This window comes from Pogoniulus pusillus, chromosome 4, assembly GCF_015220805.1.
Source record: "Pogoniulus pusillus isolate bPogPus1 chromosome 4, bPogPus1.pri, whole genome shotgun sequence".
NCBI classification, from domain to species: domain Eukaryota; kingdom Metazoa; phylum Chordata; class Aves; order Piciformes; family Lybiidae; genus Pogoniulus; species Pogoniulus pusillus.
In genome coordinates, this window is record NC_087267.1 from 13536257 (window position 1) to 13552395 (window position 16139).

The 16139-nt window shown below is 37.3% G+C and overlaps 1 protein-coding gene across 1 annotated transcript in view; it reads left to right on the forward strand.

Moving 5' to 3' along the window:
* ARID2 (AT-rich interaction domain 2) overlaps positions 1 to 16139 on the forward strand; it is a 101769-nt gene that overhangs the window by 83445 nt on the left and 2185 nt on the right. Inside the window, exons 16-20 of the mRNA XM_064142226.1 lie at positions 5302 to 5450; positions 10210 to 10348; positions 10449 to 10534; positions 14055 to 14178; positions 14264 to 14355. Of these exons, the coding sequence (XP_063998296.1) occupies positions 5302 to 5450; positions 10210 to 10348; positions 10449 to 10534; positions 14055 to 14178; positions 14264 to 14355 (590 nt within the window). The remainder of the gene's footprint in view (positions 1 to 5301; positions 5451 to 10209; positions 10349 to 10448; positions 10535 to 14054; positions 14179 to 14263; positions 14356 to 16139) is intronic.

The window sequence follows — 16139 nt, forward strand, 5'->3', positions numbered from 1 at the left end:
CCTTGAGATAAGACAGGTCATCCTTGTTTGTTTGTTTGGGGTTTTGCTTGTTTTTTATGAAATACTCACTTAATGGGCTTTAAGCTAGAACTCAAATTTCAACAGATGATGGCTAATGCTGCTTATTTTTCTGTGTCAAGTTAGGTTTCTGTTGAAAACTCTTTTGATTTTTCTTCATCTGGTGGTCGGAAATCAGGACCAACAATTAACAAGCTTTTTTTATTTTTCTTTTCTTATTTTTCTTTGATAGGGAAGGGCAAACAAATAGGGGAGAAAGGGACCAGCAACATGAAAGTTAAGGAAAACAAGAAAAAGACTTTAAGAGATGTATTTAATGTGAATGCTAGTTTTAAATGGGCTGATCTGTATGCCAGGGGGAGGGGTAGATGTTGATTTAAGTGCTTTACTAAAATAAAATTATGCACTTGCTGTTTATGGGACAGACTGTGTGGTGCTAGCTAGATTAGAGGTATCATCTGTATATAATCTGTGATTATTTGTCATTAATTATATGCCTCAGCATATATTGGAAAATAATTGCATACTACTGCCTTCAAAGGTTTTTAATTTAAAAGATGGGCTATGGGTGTATGAGTTATGTCAGAGGAAGAACACATGATACAGTCTTGTAATCTTTCGTGAGTTTTTGTATAGAATCATAGAATCAGTCAGGGTTGGAAGGGACCACAAGGATCATCTAGTTCCAGCACTCCTGCCATGGGCAGGGATACCCTACCCTACATCAGGCTGGCCAGAGCCCCATCTAGCCTGGCCTTAAACACCTCCAGGGACAGGGCCTCAACCACCTCCCTGGGCAACCCATTCCAGGCTCTCACCACTCTCATGGTGAAGAACTTCCGCCTCACATCCAGCCTGAACCTACCCATCTCCAGCTTCACTCCATTCCCCCTAGTCCTGTCATTCGCTGATATCCTGAAAAGTCCCTCCCCAGCTTTTTTGTAGGCCCCCTTCAGATATGAAAGGCCACAGTAAGGTCACCTGGGAGCCTCCTCTTCTCCATACTGAACAGCCCCAACTCTTTCAGTCTGTCCTCATAGGAGAGGTGCTCCAGCCCTCTGATCATCCCAGTGGCCCTTCTCTGGACACGCTCCATCCATGTTTTGTAAGCTCACACAAGGTAGTCTGAGAGGAGACAAAACTGGCCCTCTGCTTTCTTGGCTTCCTTTTTGTTTTGGTGTTCCTTGTTTCTGGGTTACTGCTTCCCTGAGGCGTTGTGGAAGAAGCAGAAATGAGCAGTTGCACACTTGTACACTTTCTTTCCCACTTTTTCTTGTTCCTCTTCAAATGCCTCCAAAACATCATTTGAACATAACCATGTTGCTATATCCCAATTGGTGTATCTTTTGAAGGAATGCTTTGATATCATGCCAGGTTCCTAGAAGTGAGCAAATCTGATTTAAATTGCCTTATCTGGCTTTTAAAGTAATCACTTCTCTGCTTGTCACTGGCATCTCCTCAAGAGAAATGGGTGTGTATTGTTTATAAGGCCATATGCTAGTGTGGAAATTCAGGGGGCAAAAACTGTGATCATTGTGTTAACTATTTGCTCCTGCTCTCTGTTGACCGGGGAAGCTGAGAATTAGCCATGCACCAGAAAGCAGGTGGAGTTGTAATACATCCTTAGAGAGCAAACTTGTTTCTCAGCTGGAATACCGAATTATGCAATCTCTGTACTTTTATTGTTCTTCACTGTGAAGCAGAGTATTATAGGGAGATTTAAACTTCACTAGTCTAACAAGAACATTTATTTTAGTGCCTAGCCATCCACCTGACTCCTTCCTTGTACTGAAATCCTGCTATATTCATTTTCAGCTTATACCTTATATTTTTATATGTGTTCATTGTCATGAAGAAGCTAAGCATAAAATGTTGTAATGCTGAACTGTAAATTGTATAATATGTGAAAAAAAAAGCCTAAAATAACTATGTTGAATTGTTTGTATTTGCTATGGCTATGGCTGTGATGGGAGAAAAAAAATGCAGCCTAGTGCTTTTAAACTGCACGTGGCTCTGTATGTCAGCAGGACCTCCATCACACTAAGATACATTGTATTACTTTGCTGATGTAGCAGTAGGCCTTTAAAATGAACCAGGCAGGTATGCTAAAATAGTTGTACATTAGTACATAAAATAAATAGTACCACTCCTTCCATAAAACAGAGGTAGAGGATACTTCTGGCCCCAAGCCATAGGATTTGTTACCCCTACCACATAGGAACCTGGTGTGACCAACTGGAGGACCACTTGTGCAAAGAATAAATTAGTGTATTTGTAAACAGTCCACTGTCATTAGCAGAGAACCCTTAGCTTTACTTTTTAGTTTTCATGAATATACTGGATTTCCTTCCCCTTCTCCCAGTTTAAAGTCACTTAGTCTAGACATAAAATTTCCTTCTGCTTATTAAAAGTAGGCTATAGCTGTTCTGTAGACTGTACAGGCATTAAGGGATTGTATTTATGTATTTTTAAGATTTCAGTACAAGCCATACTGAGATAGGTAATGCTGATAGTTACCTTTCAGTCTTGAGATCCAGTGGGATCTGATTTGCAAATGTGCTAAGTGGTGGCAGTTGCAAATCATATAGTAGAGAAGTCTAAACTCTATAAAAGATGTCATGAAGTGCTTTTAAGTGTGCTAGAGTACTGGGTGTTTGACTTCTTAAAGAACCTGAAATTATTAAATGATTTTGCTAGAGGAGGAATTTTTGTGAAATCTTGATACTATTGGGAGTATGTTTCAACTTTAGTTCTCCCAGAAAGACTTTATTAGGGAAAATGAAAGAAATTAGTTTACTTAACCATTGCAGATCAGTACTGTAAATTAGGTAGGACACTGCAAGTATTTCTAGATACATTTCTGGGAAAAAAAGGAGTTTCATTTCTGAAAAACAAAGGGTATACCTAATTTTATTGATGTCCTGCATGTCATGTGTTGCTAAATAGATACATTGGAGGAGTTTTTTAAAAAAGAGAACAAAAATTAACCATGTTTCTGTTCTCTTGAACAGAGGAAAGCTTTGAAATGTTCAAACATGCAACTTAAGTTTCTAAATTAAAACCTTTGAAAACAAATGTAACTTTGCTTTATTAATATGTAAGATAATGGCATTAAAAAATTTCAATTTATCAGCTTTTTTCTTTCAGAAGAAAACAGGGTAGAAAGAAATTGGAAGCTGAATTTTAACTTTTTGTCTTGCAAATTTGTTTCTGTGCTCTTTCAGCATGTAACATTTCGTACTGTGTATCTCAGATCTCCTTGTTTAAAGCATTTGAATACCACTAGGAGAGCTTTTCAGGAAAACCCTTGAGAAAATTCATGATTCTGGATTAATTGCAGGGTTTGCTTTGAACGGAGTGAATAATACATGAATCACAGATTGAATTATTACAATTAAATGAAATACTGAATTCATTCATTAAGCTCTCTCTCCAACATATGAGACTGAAGGCTTGTAGGGATTAAAAAGTCACCATAAAAACTAGCATGATGTATCAATATCAGGATGCCAAGTGAAGATTGCAAGACAAGCTGTACTGCCGACACTTGATAACTTTTACTTTCAGCTTCACTTTAAAAATGCCTTGTTAAAGAGATGTTGATTTTAAAAGGCTTCACTTGTGCTTCCTTTTTGTTGAAAGATATTTTGTGAAGATTCATTACCTAATCTGTAAAATATCTGAAGGGGTCTTTAGATGAAAGTCATGCTTAGTTCAGCATAATTTGTAGCTATGACTCATGGACTCAAGTCCTTTCTTGCAGCTTTTCACATCTGCAGATCACAGGCATCATACAGTAATTGTGTTCATGCAGTAAATGTGTTCAGGAGTTAGTTTTCTTGGTTTTATCTGCATTTATGCTTGGAAATGGAAAGCATTTTGGTTTTGATGAGTCATGACCAAAAGGTCATGTTATTATCTTTGCACTATCTGTGATGGTTAATAACTCATTACCTTGTATCTACTGTCCATAATGCCAGTAGAGAGCAGCAGGAAGAAAATGTAAGATCAGTAAGCAAATGAAATGCTAGAAGTTGCACTTAACTGTGTCTTTACAGTTCAAGTCTAAAGCTATTTAGTAACAGAGCTGTAAAGTTGTAAACAGAGTATTGTGTGCACCATTTGAAAGTGTTTCTTTTATAGTATTCTTAAGCACAGTCTTGAAATTAGTTTTGCTTGGTCTCTTTACAAGAGCATTAATATTCTAACAGCAGGGGGGAAAAGGAACATTAGTCTTCAATGCCATATAATATTCAAAAGCTGCTTTTTACAAAAATTGTCATTATCTTTTAAAACATCTTGCTGACCAGTCCTTTCTAGGGAAAAAAACAGAGGAACAGTGTTCAGATGCAAACAGTATTCTGAAATGGGAAGTCTAGCATTCAGTATCTATTATTCAGAAAAATAAATTCAATGTATTTTTGCTTTGTTTTTATATTTTTTTCAAGGTCTCTTCTAAGGTAATTTTTATTGACTGTTAAAATAAGCATCCTGTAATATTGCAAGGGAACAAAAGGAATGTATTTTCCCTTTGTGTAATGTTTATATTTGAATGTATATAATTTATGTGACATGTTTAGACGTTGTGGGCATATGGTGTTCTGTGTGAAGGTATATGTGCTGGCTGGTTTTGCAAGAGCTTGAAGAACTGCATCATTTGCCAAGTTTTATAGAGAAAAGGGTATATCACAGTTTTAGTCAACTGCTCTTTGATAGCGTTTCTGCAGCATTGTTCACTTCGCCTTTTCTTATGCGCTAATGAGCACTAATGCAGCAGTTCAAGAATTCCAGAGATGCAGCACATGAAGCTATTTCATCAAAGAACATGAAGTAGTTTATAGACGTGTCAGTGCTCATTTCATTGCCTTTAGCAATATTTTCACCTACATTTATGTAGGAAAGCATCTATTCCCTGTGTTGATACTGCAGCCCCTTTAAGTTGCATGTTTTTTTCTTTCCTTAAAGAATTAGTAAAGCCTTTGCATAATGCTAACCTGTGCTCCACTAGTGCCCTTAAGAAATTCCTTTGCAGTCTCTAATTCTGTATTTGGAATTTAAGCATAAGGTTTAGTAATTTAAATATTAAAAAATTCTGCATAAACACTACAGTATAGATGATGTGTGTCACTCATTACTGTGTCTATTAATGATTATTCAAAGTGTTAAAAGCTGAAAATGTGTGGTGGATTAAAATGTAAAATGAGATCTTTGAACAAACAGTAAATTTTAAGTCAAGTGTTGAAATTAACTCTGTTTACAACTGTGTTTTAACTTTTTCCACAGAGCACACCTGCAACATCAATACCAACAGTGCAAGTACAAGGCCAGCAGATCAATTTGCAGCCACCTTCGTACACTGCAGCAAGTCAGCATGCAGAGCAAATGAAAAAGCCTGGACAGAACTTCATGTGTCTGTGGCAATCTTGTAAAAAGTAAATGGCTTCTTTATTTCAATACTTTTTACTAGTATGTAACAGATGTTTGAATATAGAAGGTGATTCTGTGAGCTCTATCCATTCTATTTCCTTAAGTTACTTTATACTTTTTTAGTGGGCAAAGAAAGTGTTGATGAAGCTGAGATGGGGGAGTACTGTACATTTAACTGCTCGCAATTATACTTCAGAGCATAAAATGAGTGTTAGGTAGCTTTCTTGTAGTATATTGATTCTTCAGCAATAAGTAAAACATTGCTACTCGGCTAAGTTAAAAAGAAACAAAATTTCAAGCTCTGAAGTTTGCTGTCTGTGTTGCAAATAGAAAAGTAGTTGTGTAGTCACATTAAAAATCATGTCCTGGTATTTTCTTGTGTTTCCAGATGTTAATTTTTCTTGTATTTCCAGGTTTGCAAGAGCAGTGTTGCACTTCTGTGTCAAAGTTTTACTCAAATTATGACTAATTACAGTAATTATAATATTATTTGTTTGCCACAGAACTCCATTGTCATGAAGTGGGAACAAAATAGAACTTAGCCTTCACAACAGACAGCAATGATTAGACATTTTTGCTTGATTGTTGTCCATAAGAGAGAGAAGAGTGAGCTAGCAGACTTCTGAAAGTAGGCTTATCAAAAGATTATACTATCTTTGCTATCAGTGTGTATAACTTGATTGTTATCAGTTTGTATAACTTGACACTGACTTAAAATAACACAGGTTTGTGAATATGCTCAGTTTTCAGTGAAGGGTACATGTCTGTGAAGCAAATGTAGCTTTGAAAACAGTGAGAAAAGTTGTGTGATGGGTAGGAGAGGCACGGAAAAGAGTGAGACACTTCATCCTTGTGAGACAAGACAAAGGGAGCATAAAAACAAGCCGATGGGGCATAAAGCTGTCATACAGACATTCAGAAAGGTGGGATTAAATGATTGGAGAAGTTTGCACGTTTGGAACCCATGGTGAAAATCAAAAGTTAGAACCAGAGGTAGGGGAGTACTGAAGGACAGTTAGTCTGTAGACCCCTTAAGCTGTAACTTCAGTTTCTTACATTCCTTACGGATACAATTCAGAGATTATAAGTCAGTGCAAGACATACAGGTTTTAGATATGACTCTGATTGTTACTGTAGAGATCCGGCACTTTTTAAATCCCTGTCCTGTTTTCACATCACAAGTGATTTTTGTTTCTCCAGTGGTTGACAATTCTCTATTAAAAAATTACTTTTAACTTTTTTTTTACTACTAATAAATATAGCCATAAACCCATATTCTACTGGCTGCACAATAAATGCTTAAACGTGTGTTTGGTACAAGAGTGGGTTATAATGAGGTGGAAATAAGAAGCTGGGGTGGTTTCTTAGCAGAAGCCATGTCAGCTTACACTAACTTAGAGTTTGCTGAACTGCTGTTAAGTATAAGTAGTCACCAGCTTTCTTCTGTGTCTAAAATTTTATAGGATGAGTTGTGTAGAGTTGAAATCTAACTATGAAGTAAGCTGATGTCACATGTGAAATAGGACACTGATATATGCAGGCAGGCTTTGGGGCAGGAGGAGGAACAACACAGTTACGATTACCTTACACTGTCAGTCGTTTTTGGCCTAAAATGTCATTCCAGCAAGTTTGAAGTCCTTCAAAAATATCTTATTGAGAATCAGAAGAAACACAAATAAATCAAACAGTATGTTCTTTTCCTACCTGCTAATTTGGCTGCTGCAGTATTCCAGTGGCATGGGTGTAGGTTCTGCTGTTCTGTTTTTTGAGGTAAAATGCAACAGATTTAGCAGTGCCTGAAGACCACAACCAGATCAAGCCCAATAATGCAAATAGTTGTCATGATTGGCCTTTCAGAGATGTATTCAGATTTAGTATCTGAAGTGGAAATAAAACTCTAAGAGGTGTCATTCAGCACTCTGCTTTGCATTGAGGATATAACAGAAAGTAGGTGTTTCTCTTTGAAGTCAGCTGTCTGCAAGTAGGGCTAATCGTATTCAGCTTAATATAATAGCTGTTACTTTGTTTCACAGGTAAGCAGGAAATGTCTGCTCTTGGATTGCTTTGTATTTAAGAAGTAAATTAGAAACGGCATTGAATCTCCACTGCCTGTCAAGTCAGCTATTAGTTCAATGTTCTGTTCAGCAGCTGAACAGAATGATGGAAAAATGAAGTGGGAAACAAGAATCTAGACTCAACTGACCATAGCCTCAGTGCTTCAGGGTTATTTTTATTATTATTACTATATTTAATTGTTTCTGCCAAATCGTAGTAAATGTCTTCACCAAAACTCTTCTGAAGCATTGGAACAGGTTGCCCAGGGAAGTGGTTGAGTCACCATCCCTGGAGTTATTTCAAAGATGTGTAGATAAACATGTAGGTACATGGTTTAGTGGTGGACTTGGCAGTGCTGTCATAACAGTCAGAGTTGATGGTCTTTATAAAGTATTTTCTGGCGTGATTCTGTGATTCTAAAAGCACTGAATACAGTGAATGTACCAACATAGCTGACACAGCTTTATTTTTCCTAAAGCCTTGCTATGTTGAGTAAAATGTTTTATGCTTCATTTTGGGTATTATTAACTATTACTAACACTATTAAATTTGTTTCATCCATTCCAGGAATTATTAATGAATAGGTTTGTGCTGAGCTTAAGCTCATGTATTGACTTCCCCTTTATTATGGAAAGACTTCTTTCTGTCCTCTGAAACATCAGCTCTCATTTTTGAGCCAATGTAGATGTAAAGCATTTTATTTTAATTTCCTACTATGGGCTGTATGAACAGACAGCAAGAGGCAGGTATTTCTCCTTCCCAGCTTCCCTTCAGGAAGATTTGAATGGCTTGGAAAAGACAAATGCCTTTTAGGAGAGTAATATTTATTGCCTGCACAGAAGCTGCACAATTGCTGATTTACAGGTGATTATTGCAGTAGGATTCGTTTTATAACTGAGACTTGTCTCTGGGTGAAATGATCTCCTTGACACCTTTATGGGATTCAGATACCAGTTTCTGTACTGGACCCATATATCCACTGCCAATACATTGACATAATGAACAGTATTGAAGTGAGTAGCAGGATGTTGAAGGAGATGGATGGATCAAATCACTTACTGATCTGCTGCTCATATGCTCAGAATTCTGACTTGAATGTGTCCATAAACAACTTCTGTAGGTTTAAGATGTTGCTTCATCCTTGGCTGCTCTGGTTGAAAGTCATCTCCCTCTTGGCAGTCTTTAGCCCAGTGAAACATCTTAATGTAAATATTTTTCTTGCTAACTGAAACTAAAATACTGGCATGTGAACCAGAGTTGCTAAGGCAGGTGCATCTGCCTCTTCAGTAAGACTGCTGTGCCAGAGACATCAGTCCAGCAAGTGTATGAAGTCAGCTTCCAAGCCTGAAGTGGGTGTTGATAAGCCAGGTTAGTTGTATTGGATTGTGAGCAGCTAAGTCTTTTCTTTATTTTGGTCATTTTTTTTTTGTTGAATTAAGGAGTGTGATTTGTAATACTTGAGATCTATTTTTAAGGTGTATCTAGACTAATAAAGTCCCACATTTTGAGTAATTCACTATTTTAATCTAATATTTTTTGAAGTGTAGTGATTCTCCATTATCATCTTGTATAAGTTACAGTTTTACATCTATTATTTATGTGACAATCTGAAAATACAGCTTAGAACTGTTGATTCATCAGCATTTTGACATGGCATTCACAGTGAGTTGTAACTCTTTTATCGCTCTGAAATGGAAGAAAGCCCTTACCAGGCTGAACTTACTGTAAGGTATGTCACACCTGCTTCACTAGATGTAACATACAGGGAACATGAAGTTGACCATTGAGGTATTACAGGGCCAGACTTAGGACAACTTAACCATTTATACTGATGCAGAAACACTTAATTTGATTAAATACCTGATGTCCTGTGGTTTGGGGTTGTTAGCAAGCAAAATGCTTGGTTTGAGGGTTTGGAAAGTCACTTTCATGTGGTGAAACACTGGAACAGGTTGCCCAGAGAGGTGGTAGGTGCCCCATCCCTTGGGACATTTAAGGTCAGGTTGGATGGGGCAACCTGATCTAGTTGAAAATGTCCCCGATCACTGCAAGGAGGTAGGACTAGATGGCCTCTTTAGAAGTCCCTTCCAACCCAAACTATTCCACGAGTCTATGAATTTAAAATTGATAAAGTTGTTTCAAAAGTGTCACAAAAGTGACATTTTTCAACTTGTGTGTACCTCAATGAAGTGATGTCTGGCCATTTTTCCAATATGTGGAATTCAGGTGCTGATGAGCATCGATTTTAGGCTGAGTGCTTTTTCTGTCATTTTTGACAAGCGTGCACATGGGATGAATGGTGTGCATCTCTTTTTCCCAATTAAGTTCAAATAACATCTAAGTATGGCTGCCAGTAAGGAAGGAAAAGAAATGCAGGAAAATGAACTTCTTTAGCTGTTTATAGTTTATTACTGTATTTTGCTTGTATTGCAGAAAATGGAACTGTTGGAATTAACCATGCATTATTTAGTTAATTAGAAAACTAGAGATATTTCAGATTTGGCAGAAATAGTACTGTCGTTTCTTGGGGGCTCACAAGTAATACATAGACATGTTTTTTTCTTCTTAAAATGTTACTTTTAACTTTACCATGTGTCTCTCTTTCCAGGAAATAAAAAAGTTGAGCCAGGATGGGTTTGTGTTTCTGCTGTTCATACTTTACTATTACCTAGAAAAAATACTTCTATTTTCCTCCCCTTCTTTTCATAGGTGGTTTCAGACACCATCACAGGTCTTCTATCATGCAGCAACTGAACATGGAGGAAAAGATGTCTACCCAGGGCAGTGCTTATGGGAGGGATGTGAACCTTTCCAGCGGCAGAGGTTTTCCTTCATTACCCACTTACAGGTGCAGATTTTTTTTCATGTGTTACTTTGAAAAGGAGTAGAATTTTCATGGTAGATTTTCATGTACCTTTCTCACTGTGTTTCTCTTTTCCCTCAAGCAGGATAAGCACTGTTCCAGAGACGCTTTGCTTGCAGGATTAAAGCAAGATGAACAAGGACAAGCAGGAAATCAGAAGCCTTCCAATAAGTAAGAGACTTCACCTTTAAATAGCAATAAACAAGAGAATTAGAAATTACTGGAAGAATGTATACATTTATAATTTCTATTAGGTGAAACTTTGCACAGTTATTTGTTCTTTTTAGAAAAAGGAACTTTTTAAGGTGTATGAGTCAGTACTCTGATGAACATTGTTGTCAACATATTCTAATTTTTCTGAAGTGGACAGCGTGTCATGCATTGTAACAGGAAGGCCATTGTAATCCAGCTGGGAAGTTACTTGTTTTGTGCACTTCAGCTCTTTTGTACAGCTTGTAAATTGCTATATTTCTTCCAGTTTTGTGGACTAAGTTTTGACTGATTTGTTCCAAGGAGTCTTACAATAAACTTTCCTTTGAACAAGCAAACAAGATAAATACCAACTTCTCTTAGCCTTTCAATTTTGTGCTACCTGGAAATCAGCTTTGATTCTCCTCCTTTCCAAAATTATTTCAACCATCTGGAGTTAATACTATAGAGTTCAGCCCCATTTCACAGTGGGGTTGTGTTGATGGTTGTGTTAATACTGGAGTTATTCAGGGTTCAGTTACTTGTAAGTGCATAACTAAGATGTAATTGCATGGTCCCAGGCAGATTTTTGCAGTCTCTGTTCTGTGTGTAGTTAAATTGCTACCAAGCTGCTGGAGGCAGTATACTTCTTTAAAGTATAAACAATGTTCTTAACACAGACTTAAGATTTACTTGGATAATGTGAATCCCAGCTCTGCCAATTCACACAGATAGACCCCATAGCAAGGTGTCCTTGCAGACTTCTTAGAAATTGGCACAAGAACTCAAACTATTTAAAAAAAATCAGACATCCTCTCTTCAGTGGCAGAATTCTCTAATTAGATCAGATTCAAAAAGTAGTTTATGTGTATGACCACTCATCTCTGCGATATTGAGACTGCAATATCACAAGATATCAAGAATGTGATTGCAGAATAGCAGTTGAAACAAAAGCCTTCTAGAACTCGAAGTGTAGGATATTTTGGCACTCTCTGACATCCCTTGTTCTTTCTCATGGATGTGCTGTGCTTACAGTGAGAGAACTAGCTTTAGTTTTTGTCTGATAGCATGCTAAATCAATTCTGGTTTTAAAATAACCTGATCAGTTATAATGGGTTTGACAGGTAAGAGGAATACTTCCTTTACAGTTGGTTGAACACAGGAGGTAGGCTAGTACAAAAGGAAGGGATGAGAGCTTTCTCTGTCAGCACTCATGACAGTCAATACATTTAGCTATTTTATGAAATTACAGAGATCCCTGTGTGTTACTTTTGCTCTCTTTTCCCCTCTTTTCCCCTCATGTCTCCATTACTCCTCTTTTAGCAAAGAAGAAATCAACAAATAGGAATATTTTATGTACTATATAACCCACATAATATAACTCTGAGGTAGCATTGTTAAGACTGGCGCAACTGAAACTGTTACATGAGGGAGACAAAACTTGGTAATTCACTTTTCAGAATCAGTGACTTGTCAAATGAAATCCTGAACTCACTCCATAAGGTCACCTCAAGCTGGCTTACATGATCATGTCTGAGAGCTTCATTAAAAGGTTTTGGCTTAATTTACTTTTTGCTGAATCCCAAAGATTTGTCGGATATATCAGCATAGCATTGATAGTCCATGTTGCTAAGCTCTTGCACAGAGCTGAAACAACTTTAAAAACTGCTAAGGTAAAGCATGTGTAGGCCAGCAGCTTTCAGACATTAACTGGAACAATTTTCTCCACTCAATCCCTCACTACTTAGTAAAACTACCCCTGTCTCAGAGAGTGCAGGCAAAGTGAACGTTACTGGCACAGGAAGTGGAACACAGTGTAACAAACAAGGGCTCGTTCTCCTAATCACCGTTTCTGTCCATCACAATGTCATACATACTTGAAAATATATCTGTCATGGCTCTCATATGAACCCTTTCTGTAATTTTTAAGTAAATCTCCTTGTTGCTAGAGTTCCAGGTTACAAAGACAGTCTGTCTGGATAGAGAATTCAAGTTTAATTCCTAAACTATTAATTTACAGGGAAAGATAAATAATACTCTTGCAGGTTAACTTTCATTTTTAAGAAACTGAAGTTTTACATTTAATTTATGATACCTTTGGAAGTAAGCACTAATTGAACTTCTAACCAATTTCTGCTGGGGTAGTAGAAGACTTCAGAATAGTACTGTTCTGCAGAGTGAAGTAGGGTGATGATTTTCACCACTGATACTTCAAAACTTTCCTTTGAGATATTATGAGTCTTATTAAGTGAAGTGACAAATTCATACATTTTAAACTCCTAACTGCATGAATTGTTTCTAAGTTTCACATGAGATAGAGCTTTGACTTCAGTGTTGATGCTGAAAATGGAAAATTTGCTTCCCCTATGTTTATTTGTACCAGCTTTTTAAAATACCCTGCTGCAGTAGCAGATAATTGGCTTTACAAATGTTTAGTCTGATTTAACAGTTACATGTTTTATGTCTTAGATTGCGACTTAAGTCATGTTACTTTATATTACTGCTCACTAACCACAGTAAATAGTGTTTTATATTGTCTTAGTATCTAATAGTGTGATGGTTTAGGTGTTACCTGCCCCCCCCAAACACTTATGAAATCACCCAGACTATACTCAGATGGAAATTAAGGAAGGAAGCTTTTTATTTACAGCTTAGCACAATATACAAGTAGATATTTACAATATATATACAGAAATATACAAGTTAAAAGTGATACGTAAACACAACACCCCCACTCACCCTTCCAACTTCTTTCCACCCCTCTACCTTATCCCAGAGTTTGCCTTACGTGCAAGGTGAGTTTGGAGGATTGTCCAGGAGGGTTAGAAAGCAGAAGGATTTTACACAGAAAGCAGAAAGGGTGAAAGAGAGGCACCAGCTGCGATAGAGAGCCCCTGTAACTGTGTTATCTATGTTTATGTTCTTGTTTTGTATACATCCTCAGCAAGTCTGTGATTGAAGTAGACATCAGCATTGTTTCCTTTTCACAGCCTATAATCTAATTCTTCTCACAATATTCCAGCTAGTCTCAAACTAGCACAAATAGTCAAGTGTGGACTTTAAAAAACCTGTATTTTATATACATTCTGTGGCCAAATCTTAGATGACATTTGCATAGCTGTTGTCACAGTTCCTGTTAAAGCTTGTCTGACAAAACGTTCTGTTAAATAGGCACACTTCAGAAAATGGCTATGTCATTAGTACAATATATCACTTTTCCATTACAAATGTCGTGGATCACAAATGTCATAGGTGATGAGCAGTACTTAGTCAAGGGAAGTGGGTTCTTTTCACATGAAAGAAAGCCCATGACTCACTCTGAAAGCCTTGCTGTAAGGTTTATCTCTGCAGAAACCAAAGGCAAATCACATATCGATGCCAAGTATCAATGAATCTTTCTGTTGCTGTTCAGACAGGTTAAAAATTGTAAAATAAAATTTCAGAGTTGATGTTCTTCTAGAAAGTGGTGCAAAGCTTTTTTATTCTTTCTTTACTAATGTAGGCAGCCAGTTGCAGGAGGTACAGCATCTACTCCCAGAGCACAGAAGGCGATTGTGAATCATCCGAGTGCTGCCCTAATGGCATTAAGGAGAGGATCAAGAAACCTTGTCTTCAGAGATTTCACAGTTAGTATTGTTTGACTTGAAGTATTAGACATTAATTATTGGTTGTTACTGCAGAGCTTTTACTTTTTTTTTCCCACTTTTGTAGGATGAAAAAGAGGGACCAATAACCAAACACATCCGATTAACAGCTGCCTTAATTTTAAAAAATATTGGTAAATATTCAGAATGTGGTCGCAGGTAAGCATGGTGTGATTCTTGTAATACTTGTGGGCAGTGCTGTTTCTGTTCTTTTCAGTGCCAACAGGTAGGGCAGTACAGTTTCTCTGTCAGTTCTGTACTGTTAGCTCCCCACCCTGTTTTAAGTTCCCCACATGCTACTTAAGCTCAGCATCATCTGACCTACTTGTGTATTTGTATTGTGTATTTGTGATCCAGACTTTTGAAATGTCTCTGGTAAATCTGACAGGTTAAATTTCTGGAGACAAATGAAAGAAGCCTTTGCTTTGCTCCCTTTTCCTCAGTCTGTCCCTTTTCCTTCAGAAGGCAGTATTGCATGACTGTGGAAGTCAGTTCTAATGTAAGCAACTTCATATTGACAGTAACTTCTACTTGACAAAGGGGTGAATGGGCTTGTAAGAACATTTTCTTAAGTTGTAGAGTGTCACACTGTTGCATCCCATATTTCCTCAGTCAGCTTTCTTCTCACTTGCAGAAAAAGCTTAAGTAAATAGACAAGTATTGACTTGTGGTATTTCTGATTCTGAATGAGTAGTAGTTACTGTGCCAGTAATCAGCATGTATAGTGCTTCTGTTTTTTCCAAGAATTTACAAGTGTTTTCTTGCTTTTGTTTTGCATTGTTTCCACTTCACAGTACACTAATGATTTCTAATAAGATCTGTTAATTTTGTCTATTCTTCAAAAACTTGTTAATAGGAAGGAATTTCGTAGTTGTAGTTCCAAACAAGAGAGTTTTGATGGCATTTGTGGAAATCCTTCTGCTGTCTTCAGCTGCCTAATTGGGGGTTGTAGTGAAGACAGAAACAAGTTGTTCTTGAAGAATGTGGTGAAAAAATGAAGGGAAATGAGATGAGTTTGCACCAAGGAAACTTGAATTAGATATCATAGGTAACAAAAATAATTACTAGTTGATAGAATGTGGGAGCAGGCTCCCCAGAGAGGCTATGTGATTGCTGTACCCTTAGATACTCAAAACCTGAAGGCTGTCATTTTGAGCAGTGTTGTCTGGCTAAGGAGTTGGCCCTATTTTGAGCCACAGTTGAACCAGAAACTAATTCACATTACATGGAACCTCTGGAAGTTATGATTCCTGTACTGTCAAAGTTAAGAAATGTTTGAAAGATTAGATCACTGAAATATTCATTAAGTACTTATGCAGCACTCTTCTAATGATTCAGTCTGAATACTCTTGTCTCTTTTGGTGTTAAAAACTTGCAGAAAGTTCCTCCAAGTGAAACATGGAGCTAGTTTTGCTGTTAACTTTACCAGTGGTAGCATCCTCAAGTATCTTCCTTTGCCAGGCCTACATAAATATGTATTGCATGCATGTCACAGAAATAGTGTTCTAGGTACTGCTGAGGTGTTTGTGGGATTCTCTGTGCTCTAACACACTCCAGTTCTATACACTTGGTAGTGTTATGCAGGGGCCCTAATGGCTTGAATGTAGCTTTTGCTATTTAAGCACTCGATTTTTTCTCACAAGATGTGAACCAGTTAACCTCCTTCTGTTCAGTATCTGAAAGCTTTGCCTCAATCACCTTTTTAAATATAAGAACAGGGCTGAATATTATTTGTAAAGCTTGTGTGTTGTCCCTTGTCCCCAGAATTGGCTGATTTAATAATTTGTCACAGTAATCAGTGACTGGGAGACATGATGCTGAGGCAGGGTCTGCAGGGGAACTGCGAATCCTCTACCAGAGCAACAGTCAGTAGTTTGTGGGCGGAAGCTTTCTTAGTTACTGGACCAGCATTTGCCGGAGCAATCTCGTAATGTGTTCTGATT